The sequence below is a fragment of the Oncorhynchus mykiss genome, chromosome 21, assembly GCF_013265735.2.
Source record: "Oncorhynchus mykiss isolate Arlee chromosome 21, USDA_OmykA_1.1, whole genome shotgun sequence".
In the NCBI taxonomy this organism is placed as follows: domain Eukaryota; kingdom Metazoa; phylum Chordata; class Actinopteri; order Salmoniformes; family Salmonidae; genus Oncorhynchus; species Oncorhynchus mykiss.
The window spans coordinates 24,718,277-24,734,010 of record NC_048585.1 but is presented as its reverse complement, the minus strand read 5'-3'; the positions used below and the strand labels follow the sequence as shown (position 1 = coordinate 24,734,010).

The window sequence follows — 15,734 nt, the reverse complement described above, 5'->3', positions numbered from 1 at the left end:
ACAGCCATACACATCAGAGAGACAGGACTGAGCTTTACCCATACACATCAGAGAGACAGGACTGAGCTACAGCCATACACATCAGATAGACAGGACTGAGCTACAGCCATACACATCAGAGAGACAGGACTGAGCTACAGCCATACACATCAGAGAGACAGGACTGAGCTACAGCCATACACATCAGAGAGACAGGACTGAGCTTTACCCATACACAGCAGAGAGACAGGACTGAACTACAGCCATACACATCAGAGAGACAGGACTGAGCTACAGCCATACACAGCAGAGAGACAGGACTGAACTACAGCCATACACAGCAGAGAGACCGGACTGAACTACAGCCATACACAGCAGAGAGACAGGACTGAACTACAGCCATACACAGCAGAGAGACAGGACTGAACTACAGCCATACACAGCAGAGAGACAGGACTGAGCTACAGCCATACACAGCAGAGAGACAGGACTGAGCTACAGCCATACACAGCAGGGAGACAGGACTGAGCTACAGCCATACACAGCAGAGAGACAGGACTGAGCTACAGCCATACACAGCAGAGAGACAGGACTGAACTACAGCCATACACATCACAGAGACAGGACTGAGCTACAGCCATACACATCACAGAGACAGGACTGAGCTACAGCCATACACATCAGAGAGACAGGACTGAGCTACAGCCATACACATCAGGGAGACAGGACTGAGCTACAGCCATACACAGCAGCGAGACAGGACTGAGCTACAGCCATACACATCAGAGAGACAGGACTGAGCTACAGCCATACACAGCAGGGAGACAGGACTGAGCTACAGCCATACACAGCAGAGAGACAGGACTGAGCTACAGCCATACACAGCAGAGAGACAGGACTGAACTACAGCCATACACAGCAGGGAGACAGGACTGAGCTTTACCCATACACATCAGAGAGACAGGACTGAGCTTTACCCATACACATCAGGGAGACAGGACTGAGCTACAGCCATACACATCAGAGAGACAGGACTGAGCTACAGCCATACACATCAGGGAGACAGGACTGAGCTACAGCCATACACAGCAGGGAGACAGGACTGAGCTACAGCCATACACAGCAGGGAGACAGGACTGAGCTACAGCCATACACATCAGAGAGACAGGACTGAGCTACAGCCATACACAGCAGGGAGACAGGACTGAGCTACAGCCATACACAGCAGGGAGACAGGACTGAGCTACAGCCATACACAGCAGGGAGACAGGACTGAGCTACAGCCATACACAGCAGGGAGACAGGACTGAGCTAGTTTAACAAGGCATGCTAAGTTCCCTTTGTCTTTCTACTGTATCTTTCTCTGTCATCTCTCTCCCATCTCTCATCTCTCTCCCATCTCCCTCCCATCTCTCTCCCATCTCCCTCCCATCTCTCTCCCATCTCTCATCTCCCTCCCATCTCTCTCCCATCTCTCATCTCCCTCCCATCTCTCTCCCATCTCTCATCTCCCTCCCATCTCTCTCTCATCTCCCATCTCCCTCACATCTCCCTCCCATCTCTCTCCCATCTCCCTCCCATCTCTCTCCCATCTCCCTCCCATCTCCCTCCCATCTGTCTCCCATCTCCCATCTCTCTCCCATCTCTATCTCTCGACATGTCAACTTCACTTCTCAGCAAATTAGTTTGAGAGGCCCGAGCGAGCGACTGAACAAACGAGTGATGCTTGATAATGAACGAGTCGGAGGGAAAAAAAGTGACACCCTCCTCCTCCTCTTCCCCATCATCTTTTTTCTCCCCCTCTTTTTCTTTGTCTTATCTCCATTACTCCATTGTCATGCCACATCACATCAAAGCTGACTGGGAGGGAGAGACACTGTGAATACCAGCTCCTTGTTACGTGGAATGTTCACTTTGGCTCCTCGCAGGGCTATAAAGGCCCTAGATCACACTGAGCAGAACTTCATGAAGCCAAAGAACATCTCTCCATCTCTCTCAGTGGGTAACAAGCACTATAATTAACAGAGTGACAGAGGAGAGAGAGAGAGAATCTTGCCATGTCTCCCTCTTCCCGTTGGATAGTTAACTTCCTGTCGTTTCATCTCCTCTCCTATCTGAGGAGCGAGGGAAGCTCTTATGTAGTGGTAATGATGGGAGGATGGAGAGATAGAAAAGGATATCAGAGATGTGTCTCTCCATAGCAGAGATGGAAGTCAGAGCTCACAGGCCCTAAGTGATTCTGCCATGCTGTTCCTATGGGAGAACAGACACTATCCAAGTCTGTCTCTGAGTCTCAACCTACAGCAACACACTGTTGGAGTAACAGCGCAGGCATTCGGTCTGCGTAATGGTAAGTACATGAGCACACATGAACACAACAGAGCACTCCTCTCCTGCCTGTGGTAGAAAGAGTCCTCCTAGGCATCTGGATGAGCACATCGCTCTTTGACGGTCTCTCCCTCTCTGTCGTCGAGTGGTTTCTCAAACCCTCGTATCAGATCAGCACTTCTTCTGTAGCTACAACAAAGTCCTGGTCGATTGAGTGTCTGTGTGCGTGAGGTCTGCAGTCTCCAACGGCATCTCTTGTTCCATTCCCTCAGGGCGAGCTGTCAATCAAAAACGCCAGCCCGTCTGATAGTGTCCGTAGTTCTCAGAGTAGTACAACTGACACAAAACCCTCCAACCACATGAGTGTCCGTCTGTGCAAGTGTCTGCAGCAACATTTCCAGTTTGCTAAAAATCAGCATGTCCCTCCCTGACTCCATGAGTCCATTTATTACCAGATGTATGAATATGCTAATATCAAGTCAAGCCTGTCACATTTCCACACGTCAAGCTAGCTTTTGGTGTTGAGCCAAGGGACTGTGTGTTTTTGTATTCTCAGAAAGAGTTCTCTCCTGGAACGGCACTTTTGTTAGTGAAATGTGTGAGTAATAAGGAGTTATTAATATATGCGTTTCCCATGTTTCATTTCATAATTGACTTTCTGTCACGGCTTAACAGTCTTACTGAGGTTTGTTATGATGTTGAAATATGCGATTGCTCCCCTTCTGCACAGCAAAGCTATAATAAATAGCCCACTGCAGTTCTGCTGATGGTTGCAAACACTAACGACACAAACTCTTTATAGGCACAGGTGGCGTACTAGAGGGGAGGGGAGGAGGGGAGGGAGAGACTAAAGGCTGGCGGCCTACATGGATACAGTACAACTTGATTCACTCTGTTTTAGAGCAAATATAGGATACAGTTGAAGTCGAAAGTTTACATACACCTTAGCCAAATACATTTAAACTCAGTTTTTCACCATTTCTGACATTTAATCCTAGTACAAATTCCCTGCCTTAGCTCAGTTAGGATCACCACTTTATTGTAAGAATGTGAAATGTCAGAATAATAGTAGCTATTATTTCTTTCATCACATTCCCAGTGGGTCAGAAGTTTACATACATTCAATTAGTATTTGGTATCATTGCCTTTAAATTGTTTAACTTGGGTCAAACGTTTTGGGTAGCCTTCTACAAGCTTCCCACAATAAGTTGGGTGAATTTTGGCCCGTTCCTCCTGACAGAGCTGGTGTAACCGAGTCAGCTCTGTCAGGAGGAACGGGCCAAAATTCACCCAACTTATTGTGGGAAGCTTGTAGAAGGCTACCCAAAACGTTTGACCCTCCTTGCTCGCACACGCTTTTTCAGTTCTGCCCACAGATTTTCTATAGGATTAAGGTCAGGGCTTTGTGATGGCCACTCCAATACCTTGACTTTGTTGTCCTTAAGCCATTTTGCCACAATTTTGGAAGTATGCTTGGAGCGCACCACCACGCAGGATATATGCTTTCATTAAAACAAAATACAAGAAAGGCTAATAGTTTGACACCACCTGTTCTGATTCTCTCACCAAACATTCATTCAAGAAGATCTAAAATCATATTCCCATGAAACTGATTGAGATCAATCAAATGACTGACTTGGAGATGCAGTTTCGACGTTTCCCCGGTGAAAACGTGAAGAATAATCATTAACGATTGACAATGATGGTGGCCTATTTTGACTTTAGGTAGCCTCTTCTGAATTGGATGTTTGAGGGTATTAAAAAAGGAACATTTTCTTGAGTAAATATGAGTGGGCATAGGCAAACGTTGCAATTGGAGGATGCATTTTATGCACATGCTGTAATGACAGGCTAATCAGTCTGTCGGTACAAACTTTGAGTAAATTATGACGTCATTTACAAAAACTGCTCCCGCACCACTGTCTACACCCATAGACATGCATCTCGTGTGTGTGTGTGTGTGTGTGTGTGTCAGTGACGGCAGTCTGCCTCCCCCCAGTCTCAAGGCAGATGTAATGTACATCCTGTGAGTGAAGGCAGCCATTTTGTGCCCGTGCCCCAGAATAGAAGGAACGCAGTTGGCAGGGTAACTGCTTGGCTGGCTGACACACACACTCTCTCTCTCACTGCATTTACTGTCAGTCTCTGTCGTCCATTTGGGCTTAAAACAATGTCATTGATCACCCTTGAGATGTTTCTACAACTTGATTGGAGTCCACCTGTGGTAAATTCAATGTATTGGACATGATTTGGAAAGGCACACACCTGTCTATATAAGGTCCCACAGTTAACAGTGCATGTCAGAGCAGAAACCAAGCTATGAGGTTGAAGGAATTGTCCGTGGAGCTCCGAGACAGGATTGTGTCGAGACACAGATCTGGGGAAGGGTACCAAAAAAAGGCCTGTAGCGTTGAAGGTCCCCAAGAACAGTTTGGTACATTACAGACTGGATCATGTTATCGACCAGGTCGGGCTCAGTCACATGTCTGGATGGATGGCCTACTGTATGGGTCAATACATAACTGAATAATCTGATTGACATCAAATCAATAACTAGCATCCTACTACAACTCACTCACTCAGTCAGTCAGTGTGTGTTTTCACCTATTCTCTCCTAATCCACAGCTAAGAAGCCCCTTGAGTCTATTACATTTAATCTCACACAATGATACAACAATCTGGTTTTGCGACATTCACCAAGGGTGAAAAGAGCAGAAAATAGAAAACAATTTATTTTCCGACACAGCCGAGGAACTGCACAGCTGGCAAAGGCATTGTCTGAATTTCATTTTCAATTTTCTCATGCTCTGCTCCTAAATTGTATTTTGGAAGCAACTAAAGCATCTGCTTTGGTCAGGGATAAACACGTCAGCGTGCTGCAAGCTGTACATTTCCCAATGTCAGATTCTGCTGTGTGTGTGAGCTGCTCTCGGGCTCTCCACATTGCAGTGCAGCTGGAGTGCGGAGGAGCGACGCTCCCTCACTCTTTTACATTTGACAATACACAGAGCAGGTAAAACTTTCCCTGAAAAATGTATTCTGATCCATTCTAAATAAAGTATATTTAATTACAACTTAAATTCCATGACAAACGAAATAAATATGTATAGCAGCCTAGAGGTAAATGGTGACTTCTTCCCCGTCTTTTCTCTGTCGATTGTAAGAAGGATGAAGAACTATAGACTAGCCTAGGTTAGAGCTTTCGGCCAGTAACCAAAAGGTTGCTGGATTGAATCCCTGAGCTGACAAGGTAAAAATCTGTCGTTCTGCCCCTGAGCAAGGCAGTTAACCCACTGGCGCCGAAGATATGGATGTCGATTAAGGCAGTCCCCTGCACCTCTCTGAATCAGAGGGTTAAATGCAGAAGACACATTTCAATTGAATGCATTCAGCTGTACAACTGACTCTGTATCCGTCGGAGGCTTGACAACTTTGGCCAATGGATGTGTCTGCCTTGATGTTCATTAAACAACATGGACCCCCCCATGACACCATTCTGCCAAGGACACCCAAACCTGAGTGGCACCACATAGCCCAAGGAGCCTGACCCTCTCTGGGGAATTTGCTATAGCCCTGCTTGGGATATTCAGCTACTATTGGTGGAGACACATGGCCCATTCTAGCTTGGTAGGCCTATGTCAGGGTGGGAAATTGGAAATGTGAATTGGGCCAAGTTGGAGGTAATGATGACAGGTAACCTAGCAGATAAGAGCGTTGGGCAAGTAACCAAAAGGTTGCCGGTTTGAATCCTGAGCCGGCAAGGAAGAAAGATCTGCAGTTCTGATGGATGATGATGGATTTTTTAAATTTTTAATCAATTCTAGAATTAGTCTGTAATGTAACAAAATGTGGAAAAGGTCAAGGGGTCTGAAATCTTTGCGAATGCACTGTACGTGTATTAAAGTCGTAAAAAGTTAAATCTGGTCCCATATTCATTGCATGCAATGACTATTTCAAGCTTGGGACTACAAATGTGTTGGATGCATTTGCTGTATGTTTTGGTTGAGTTTCAGATTATTTTGTGCCAAATAGCTATTAAATGGTAAATAATGTATTGTGTCATTTTGGAGTCACTTAAATAAGAATAGAATATGTTTCTCAACACTTCTACATGAATGTGTGAGTGAGAAGGTTAGATGCCGCCCCTGGCAAATTAGATTTTCGGATTAAAACTCAGTCTGTGTGAATGACAGGAGAAACGATCAGAGGGGCAGAGTTTTTACCATCATCATTAAGACGGGCTGAAGTATGGATAGAGTTTATCAGTGAAGGTGTAGCCAGTGAAAGAGTAAAGACCTGGCCTCCACATTATAAAAGGAGACCTGACCCTCCACATAATCCACAAACACCCCCACATTCTGGGGTTTCTCTCTCAGGGAGAGGGGGACATCAGGACCAGCTAGAGCCTTGTATACATTTCATTTTCTCAGCCACACAGTCCAGTATCCATTCTTAGGGCTCAGTGTGATCTTCCTCTTCCTGTTGACGGACTCTCTGGCCACTCCTAAATCCCATTTAGTCTTCCCTTTAACTGTCACCTCATAGTAAAATCTCCCTGTAGAGAAGCCCTCCATTCCTAAGACATTTACACTTTTATTAAACCTCTTTGGGGTATTCGGACGATTCGTCCGTGTGTCTCCATGTCTCACCTGTTTCCCATCCTCAGACAGGATGAGGTAGGGATGTGCTGTATCAGGGTCCAGAGTCACATCCACTGCACACCACAGGGCCCTGTGTGGACGGAACATTCTTAACAGGATTCCTTGTAATGCTGTAAAATTCCTGAGTCCCAAAATAACTTTCAGCCTCACTCATAACGATGCCTATTTTCTAAGATTTCTTCTTTGTTTGCGATGTGCAGTTTGAAAACCAATGCAATAGACAATACAAAATCCACCTTTTTAACATGCTACATGTCAGGATCCTATTGGCTAGTAACATTTACTGATGTCTCTAATCTAACTACCATGGTTTCTTCAACATTACTCCCTTCCACTCTTCTTACTACCTCTGGATAGGAGACATGCTGGACAGCCTTTATTCTTGTCACCTCAGTCTCCTTCATCCTAACAGGGTCATGAATTCGGGTGTATGATCCCCACCACAATTGCAGCATTTCACCTCAACTGGCACACAATATTCCTGCCATCTACATACACTTGACACACGTCCAAATAGTTGACATTCATTACAATGCAAGGGTTTGGGCACGAAGGATCTAACAGGATCTCTCGCATAACTCAAATATACATACGAAGGGAGAGAGTCTTCTTCAAAGAACGAAAGAATGGATGGAGTGGGCTTCCTCACTCCATCCACCATACGGGTCAGTCGGCATGCACCAACCACTGGGCTTCCTCACTCCATCCACCATACGGGTCAGTCGGCGTGCACCAACCACTGGGCTTCCTCACTCCATCCACCATACGGGTCAGTCGGCGTGCACCAACCACTGGGCTTCCTCACTCCATCCACCATACGGGTCAGTCGGCGTGCACCAACCACTGGGCTTCCTCACTCCATCCACCATAAGGGTCAGTCGGCGTGCACCAACCACTGGGCTTCCTCACTCCATCCACCATACGGTTCAGTCGGCGTGCACCAACCACTGGGCTTCCTCACTCCATCCACCATACGGGTCAGTCGGCGTGCACCAACCACTGGGCTTCCTCACTCCATCCACCATACGGGTCAGTCGGCGTGCACCAACCACTGGGCTTCCTCACTCCATCCACCATACGGGTCAGTCGGCGTGCACCAACCACTGGGCTTCCTCACTCCATCCACCATACGGGTCAGTCGGCGTGCACCAACCACTGGGCTTCCTCACTCCATCCACCATACGGGTCAGTCGGCGTGCACCAACCACTGGGCTTGCTCACTCCATCCACCATACGGGTCAGTCGGCGTGCACCAACCACTGGGCTTCCTCACTCCATCCACCATACGGGTCAGTCGGCGTGCACCAACCACTGGGCTTCCTCACTCCATCCACCATACGGGTCAGTCGGCGTGCACCAACCACTGGGCTTCCTCACTCCATCCACCATACGGGTCAGTAGGCGTGCACCAACCACTGGGCTTCCTCACTCCATCCACCATACGGGTCAGTCGGCATGCACCAACCACTGGGCTTCCTCACTCCATCCACCATACGGGTCAGTCGGCGTGCACCAACCACTGGGCTTCCTCACTCCATCCACCATACGGGTCAGTCGGCGTGCACCAACCACTGGGCTTGCTCACTCCATCCACCATACGGGTCAGTCGGCGTGCACCAACCACTGGGCTTCCTCACTCCATCCACCATACGGGTCAGTCGGCATGCACCAACCACTGGGCTTCCTCACTCCATCCACCATACGGGTCAGTCGGCGTGCACCAACCACTGGGCTTCCTCACTCCATCCACCATACGGGTCAGTCGGCGTGCCCCAACCACTGGGCTTCCTGACTCCATCCACCATACGGGTCAGTCGGCGTGCACCAACCACTGGGCTTCCTCACTCCATCCACCATACGGGTCAGTCGGCGTGCACCAACCACTGGGCTTCCTCACTCCATCCACCATACGGGTCAGTCGGCATGCACCAACCACTGGGCTTCCTCACTCCATCCACCATACGGGTCAGTCGGCGTGCACCAACCACTGGGCTTCCTCACTCCATCCACCATACGGGTCAGTCGGCGTGCACCAACCACTGGGCTTCCTCACTCCATCCACCATACGGGTCAGTCGGCGTGCACCAACCACTGCCTCTATTTCTTCAGTTACACACTTTGCTCTCACTTCTCGCCCCAGTCCAGAGATAACCCCCATGATAGGTGCCCTGCTTCGCAGATCCACACACAACACATTACAATTATATATCTTTTTCAGGGGCAAAGCATGCACGTTCTACTCCTCGGACAAACAAAAAACCCAAATAAACAAATGTATTCTTATTTTCTCTTCAAAACAGATCTCCCAGATATCTTGATCGATCAAGAACCCTCACTAACTAAAGAACAGTCAGAACTAGGCTTGGATTTACTAGACTCCCCGGCAACTTTACTTCTCGTTTCCCTTTTTGTTTACCACTGTAATCCATTCCTTCTCACCCTCATCACTCGATGGTCCATCAGTTTAAAAACGTCCTCCTCCATCATCTTTCCAGTGAATTTCCTCCCTGCAGCAGTCCTCCCCCCCTTATAATACTGCCATGTGCTTTTATCCTCCTGGAATTTAGTTAAATGGCAACTCCACCACTTTTCAACCTACTTTTCATTGTCTTCCAGCACAATACCACTGTCAACGTACACTACACGACCAAAAGTATGTGGACACTGCTCAAAAGTATGTGGACACTGCTCATATGGAGTTGGTCCCCCCTTTGCTGCTATAACAGCCTCCACTCTTCTGGGAAGGCTTTCCACTAGATGTTGGAACACTGCTGCGGGGACTTGCTTCCATTCAGCCATAAGAGCATTAGTGAGGCTGGGGCACTGATGTTGGGTTAAAAAGTTCTACACAGTCACATCAAAGTTTTTTTTAAATCTGTGATTTTCAAACACTATGAGATTCGCGGTGAGGTGGGGAGCGAGAAAATACCCTCCATCTGGCTAGAAACTCGTTGCAGGTTTTGAAAATCACTGTTTTTTAAAAACTTTTAATCCTACTGTACCCTGTGATGTCACAGAGGAACATTTTTTGGGGACCTTTCTTCTTATCTACTGATCATAAAAACGTACAATTTTCACATAATATTCTAGAGACACTGGTTTGGTGCTGAATATGATGAATATGAGGTTGAAAAGTGGAATAATTGCCCGTTAACCCTTTACGTGGCTGAACTTTTTTTTCTCTCGGGCGCTTATTTACAATTGTTTCAAGTTTGGATTTATGGCCTGGGTTTAACGTCAACAATCAGATGTCCTGTCATATCTGTCTCTCTTCCATTCCTCTTCATTCGTTCACTCACTTATTATCTTACTCTATTCACAATGAATGTGCAGACAGGCAGAACAGACAAGGTGCCATAACAGGTGACTTTATTTGTATAACGGATGTCATAGCCATCACTACTGTAAACATCGGGGACAGCAGGACTACGAGAAAGAATTCCAATTTGGTCAATATTCAACTGGATTTCATTTTCTAAAAATCCTGAATTTTACTCCAGGCACATCCCAGTTCATTATAGGTGGATCCACAGAGATATACAGTGCAAACAATACATGAGCTTAAAAAACAAACATATTGCTTGAATTATCTCATGATCAGAAATTCCTCTGAAATGTAACTCCCAGATATGAATCATACCTCGGTATGAGCCTGGAGAGATGTTTTCATATCTTACAATGCTGCTGCATACCGTAGGCTACTCATCATGTCTAACAGACTGACATGATGCTGATGATAACAAACAACAACCATGTCAGTAGGAATATTACATTGAAATGTTCTCTGATGTAGGACAACAGACGAAATTGACACATTTCAGTACATTTTCAGGTTAAACGTCATGTTGTGTGATTGACAGGAGAGATGATCATAGGGGCAGAGTTTTTACCACCATCATTGCTAGAGGGGCTGAAGAATGGATAGAGTTTCTCTGTGAAGGTGCAGCCAGTGAAAGAGTAGATAAGAGACCTGGCCTCCACATCATAAAAGGAGACCTGACCCTCCTCATAATCCACAAACACCCCCACCTTCTGGGGCTTCTCTCTCAGGGAGAGCAGGACACTGGTGCTAGAAAGAGCCTCGTACTCATTTCCTTTTCTCAGCCATACAGTCCAGTATCCATTCTCAGGGCTCAGTGTGATATCCCCCTTCTTGACGATGGACTCTCTGGCCACTCCTAAAACCCATTCAGTATTTCCCTTAACCATCACCTCATAGTAGAATCTCCCTGAGGAAAAGCCCTCCTTTCCCAAGATACAGAGACATTTGGAAAACCTAACTGGCTTGTCTGGGAGATCCTGCTCTGTGTTTCCATCTCTCACCTGTGTCCCATCTTCAGACAGGATGAGGCAGGGATGTGCTGTATCAGGATCCAGAGTCACATCCACTGCATACTGCTGAATCCTCTTCAGTTTGACTTCAGGCAGCTTCTCCATCTCTTTATTCAGTGTCTCCTCCAGTTGAGACACAGCTCTCCTCACAGTCCCCACACACATATCACTCTGAACACTGATCTCAGACCAGTCCTTGGTGTCTGGAGGGGTGCAGAGGGATGGAAAGCTCTGTAGGAGGTGGAGGTGGTCCTCAGTGTGTGAGAGCTGCTCCAGCTCAGTGCTTCTCCTCTGTAGCTCAGTGATTTCCTGCTCCAGCTCTTTAATGAGCCCTTCAGCCTGCCTCTCTGCTGCTTTCTGTTTCTCCTCAATCACCTCAATGAGCTCAGCCTGACTTCTCTCAATGGAGCGAACCAGAGCAGTGAAGACCTGTACACTGTCTGATCTCTCTCTCTCTGCCTCTCTCTTGCTGAGATCTACTGAGTGTTTGATCTCCTGAACCTTCTTCAGTCTCTCCTGGATCATCTGCTGCACTTCTGCCTCAGTCTTCCCCAACTGAGCCTTCCTCTCTCCATACTCTTCCTCTAGAGGGACAGTGTCATGAGTCATGTGGTCTGCTTTCAAGCACAAGACACAAAGACATGTCTGGTCACTCCTACAGAACAGCTCTAGAGGTCTCTCATGCTTCCTACACATCCTGTCTTCCAGGTTCTCCACAGGGTTGATCAGCTTGTGTCTCTTTAAGGCTGCGACTCTCTGATGAGGCTCCAGATGAGTCTCACAGTAAGAGGTCTGACACACCAGACAGGACTTCAGGGCCTTGAGCTTCATCCCAGTGCAGATGTCACAGGACACTTCTACTATCATGGCAGAGCATTGGTCCGGGCTGCTGGTAGCTTTCACTTCAACTGTCTGTCTGAACTGAGCAGCCATCTCAGAAATGAAAGTGTTGACGAACAGATCTGGTCTCTTATCGAATGTATTTTTACACATGGGACACTGGCACAGGTCATCCCTATCCCAGTACTTTGTGATACAGGCCTTGCAGAAGTTGTGTCCACATGAAGTAGAGACGGGCTCAGTGAACACATCCAGACAGATAGAACACAGGAACTGCTCTTCAGACAGGAGACTGCAGGAGGTGGCCATATCTAGACAGAGACCAAAGGTGAAACCATAAACCATTTGGAATCAGTCAGTTCTTGATATATTTAGCTTGAGAGTTGTTAACATTGTCTTATCTGGTTATATTAATGAATGTTGATACATGACGATACAACAAAGACACACGTCTGATAACTGTAGATTGAAAAGTGTAACATAGCGTAGAATCTGCATGAATAAAAAGGAAATAGACACGGTAAACACAGTCAAGCTTAACTTTCCACGTCAGTCTCTCTACTCACCTGGATGTTTTTGTGGATCTCTGTCCTTTCTGTTTGTGGTGTCAAAGGGTAGGAGAGTAAGCGTATAGCCTGAACATGTAGATTTCTGAAGTGCTGGAGATTTTGGTCCCGTAAACAATATACTGTACGTCTCTCTACTTTAGTTTCAGTTCAACAAAGTGACGATAGTGATGCTCCTCCCCACCAGATACTGCTGTGTGATTCTCTTCCTGGAACAGTTAACCCTTTACACGGCTGAGCTGTAACTGATCGTCATATTGATTAAAACAGTGTTGAATAAACGAGGACTAAAGTCACTACAGCTTTTACATTACTCTTCCTAGAATCACAATGTTTCAATCACTGCAGTCAACACACGCACACGCACACACACACACACAGTGTAGAGGACTGGGGGCAGTCTGTCTCTGACCCCTGCTGCTTCTCTTCACTCCCACAGCCTGGAATTCACAGGCATGAAGCTGACAGTTTACCAATCACACCTGTACCACTGCAGGGGCATCACTCACATGAGGATCCACCTGATTCTACAGCATCAGCTCACATCTTCAGACAGCCAAGAGAAAACACAACACATTCTGTTGGAAGAGTTAACCTCTCTTTCTCATACTAATCTCACCTGTAACTCCCCCTCCTCTCTTCCCTCTCTCTGTACTATAGAACCAGGAAGCACCTGACATGAACACTGCTCTGTGGCCACACACTATAAAACCCTGACAAGGTTACTGTTTTATGGGGTAAAATCATATTTTCCACAGAGGACAGACCAGGCGGTATGAGTTTTCCATGACGCCATTTATGAGGAGCAAGACCAGACAGAGAAATAAATAGTTAAATAAAAGTTAAAGAAAAACATTTAAAAGACTGCAACCTTCTTCCAGAGAAATGGTGTAACTAGGCTTCAGATTAGGGAAATCCCATGAGAGGACAGAGAGAAAAAGATGGGAGAGAGGAAAGAGGAGAGAGGAAGAGGAGAGAGGAAGAGGGAGAGGAAGCTCTGTTGAAAGGGAGCAATGTCTATGGCAGCAGCACAACACAGGATGTTTCCACTGGCTCTGACCAGACAACACAGGTACATATACACACACACCAGCATAGTGGCGCTGGCACACACATACAAATGTACTAAGTGAGGTGACACTGGCACCACACCCTGAGATGGCCGATTTAGAAAAGGGGAGTGTGGGATATCTAAATGCATGTACATGTAACCAGATAATAGAGACAGGTTCTCAGGGGAAATAAAACGAGAGCGAGAGAGCGAGAGAGCGAGAGAGAGTTTGAGTTTTAAATCATCTTTATTGGGTCTGGGGGCCCACCACACAATAAATATTCATACAAAACCACAGTTACACATCAATTAAAAACACAACTCCGGGCCTCCCGGGTGGCGCAGTGGTTAAGGGTGCTGTACTGCAGTGCCAGCTGTGCCACCAGAGACTCTGGGTTCGCGCCCAGGCTCTGTCGTAACCGGCCGCGACTGGGAGGTCCGTGGGGCGACGCACAATTGGCCTACCGTCGTCCGGGTTAGGGAGGGCTTGGCCGGTAGGGATGTCCTTGTCTCATCGCGCACCAGCGACTCCTGTGGCGGGCTGGGCACTGTGCACGCTAACCAAGGTTGCCAGGTGCACGGTGTTTCCTTCCACACATTGGTGCGGCTGGCTTCCGGGTTGGATGCGTGCTGTGTTAAGAAGCAGTGCGGCTTGGTTGGGTTGTGTATCGGAGAACGCGTGACTTTCAACCTTCGTCTCTCCCAAGCCCGTATGGGAGTTGTAGCGATGAGACAAGATAGTAGCTACTAAACAATTGGATACCATGAAATTGGGGAGAAAAAGGGGTAAAAAATGTTTTTAAAACACAACTCCAATTCCTCCTCCACAGTAACTAAACACAACAGCCTCTGAATACCCCATATACTCAAAAACAGATCAATATTGTTGACAAGTTTATAATAGGCAAACTCCAACCTTAGTCTCGCTGCCAGCATTCCCACCACATCCACAGACCCCTGTCCCCGAATACTGTTCTTTCAGGTCTTCCATATCGCTAATTGTGCTGCCCCTAACACAAAATTAAGCAACACAACACAAACCCTTTTAACTGAACCTGTACTTTGGCCAAAATATATACAGTTGGGAAGAGAAAACCTCTCCCAACGTTGAGAACCAATCAGTGATCAGTTCTACCAGGACCCTTCCCCTATAGGACAGCTGGGGCAGCACCCATTTCCATCTTGACAGTCTGGCACACACTTTCTCCTATACAGTTATTTTTCTGAAAGACATCTGAGCCTAGAAAAAAACCAAAGTTTTCATCCCATCTCTGCCCCACTGAAGCCCCCTTGGTAACCGTGGAGCGTACCCTGTCTGAAGCCCCCCTGGTAACCGTGGAGCGTACCCTGTCTGAAGCCCCCCTGGTAACCGTGGAGCGGACCCCGTCTGAAGCCCCCCTGGTAACCGTGGAGCGGACCCCGTCTGAAGCCCCCCTGGTAACCGTGGAGCGGACCCCGTCTGAAGCCCCCCTGGTAATCGTGGAGCGGACCCCGTCTGAAGCCCCCCTGGTAACCGTGGAGCGGACCCCGTCTGAAGCCCCCCTGGTAATCGTGGAGCGGACCCCGTCTGAAGCCCCCCTGGTAACCGTGGAGCGGACCCCGTCTGAAGCCCCCCTGGTAATCGTGGAGCAGACCCCGTCTGAAGCCCCCCTGGTAATCGTGGAGCGGACCCCGTCTGAAGCCCCCCTGGTAATCGTGGAGCGGACCCCGTTTGAAGCCCCCCTGGTAATCGTGGAGCGGACCCCGTTTGAAGCTGACCTGCCCACAGCACTTCACTCTTTCCTCAATTGACTCTAGCTGAGGAGGCCCCCTCATACACCTTTAAAGTGTTTGAGAGAACCTTAACATCCTCACCCACCGTAATAAAAACGATCACGTCATCTGCATACGCAGACAGTGCTATCGTGGGACCCTTCATTACACCTGGCACAGAGAAACCAGTAAGCTTCGCTCTTAAAAAACAAAGCATTGGTTCAA

General features: G+C 47.5%; 2 protein-coding genes across 3 annotated transcripts in view; both read right to left on the bottom strand.

Annotated features, from left to right (window-relative positions):
• The window catches only part of LOC110500114 (carbohydrate sulfotransferase 11), an 85,058-nt gene that overhangs the window by 10,874 nt on the left and 58,450 nt on the right, over window positions 1–15,734 (bottom strand). The gene's annotated exons all lie outside the window — the stretch shown is intronic.
• LOC110500113 (E3 ubiquitin-protein ligase TRIM39-like) lies at window positions 10,326–13,043 on the bottom strand. The gene is made up of 2 exons (XM_036957398.1): window positions 12,707–13,043; window positions 10,326–12,451 (listed from the first exon to the last, which is right to left on the bottom strand). The coding sequence occupies exon 2, from the start codon at window positions 12,447–12,449 to the stop codon at window positions 10,809–10,811; it is 1,641 nt and encodes a 546-aa protein (XP_036813293.1). The 5' UTR covers window positions 12,450–12,451; window positions 12,707–13,043; the 3' UTR covers window positions 10,326–10,808.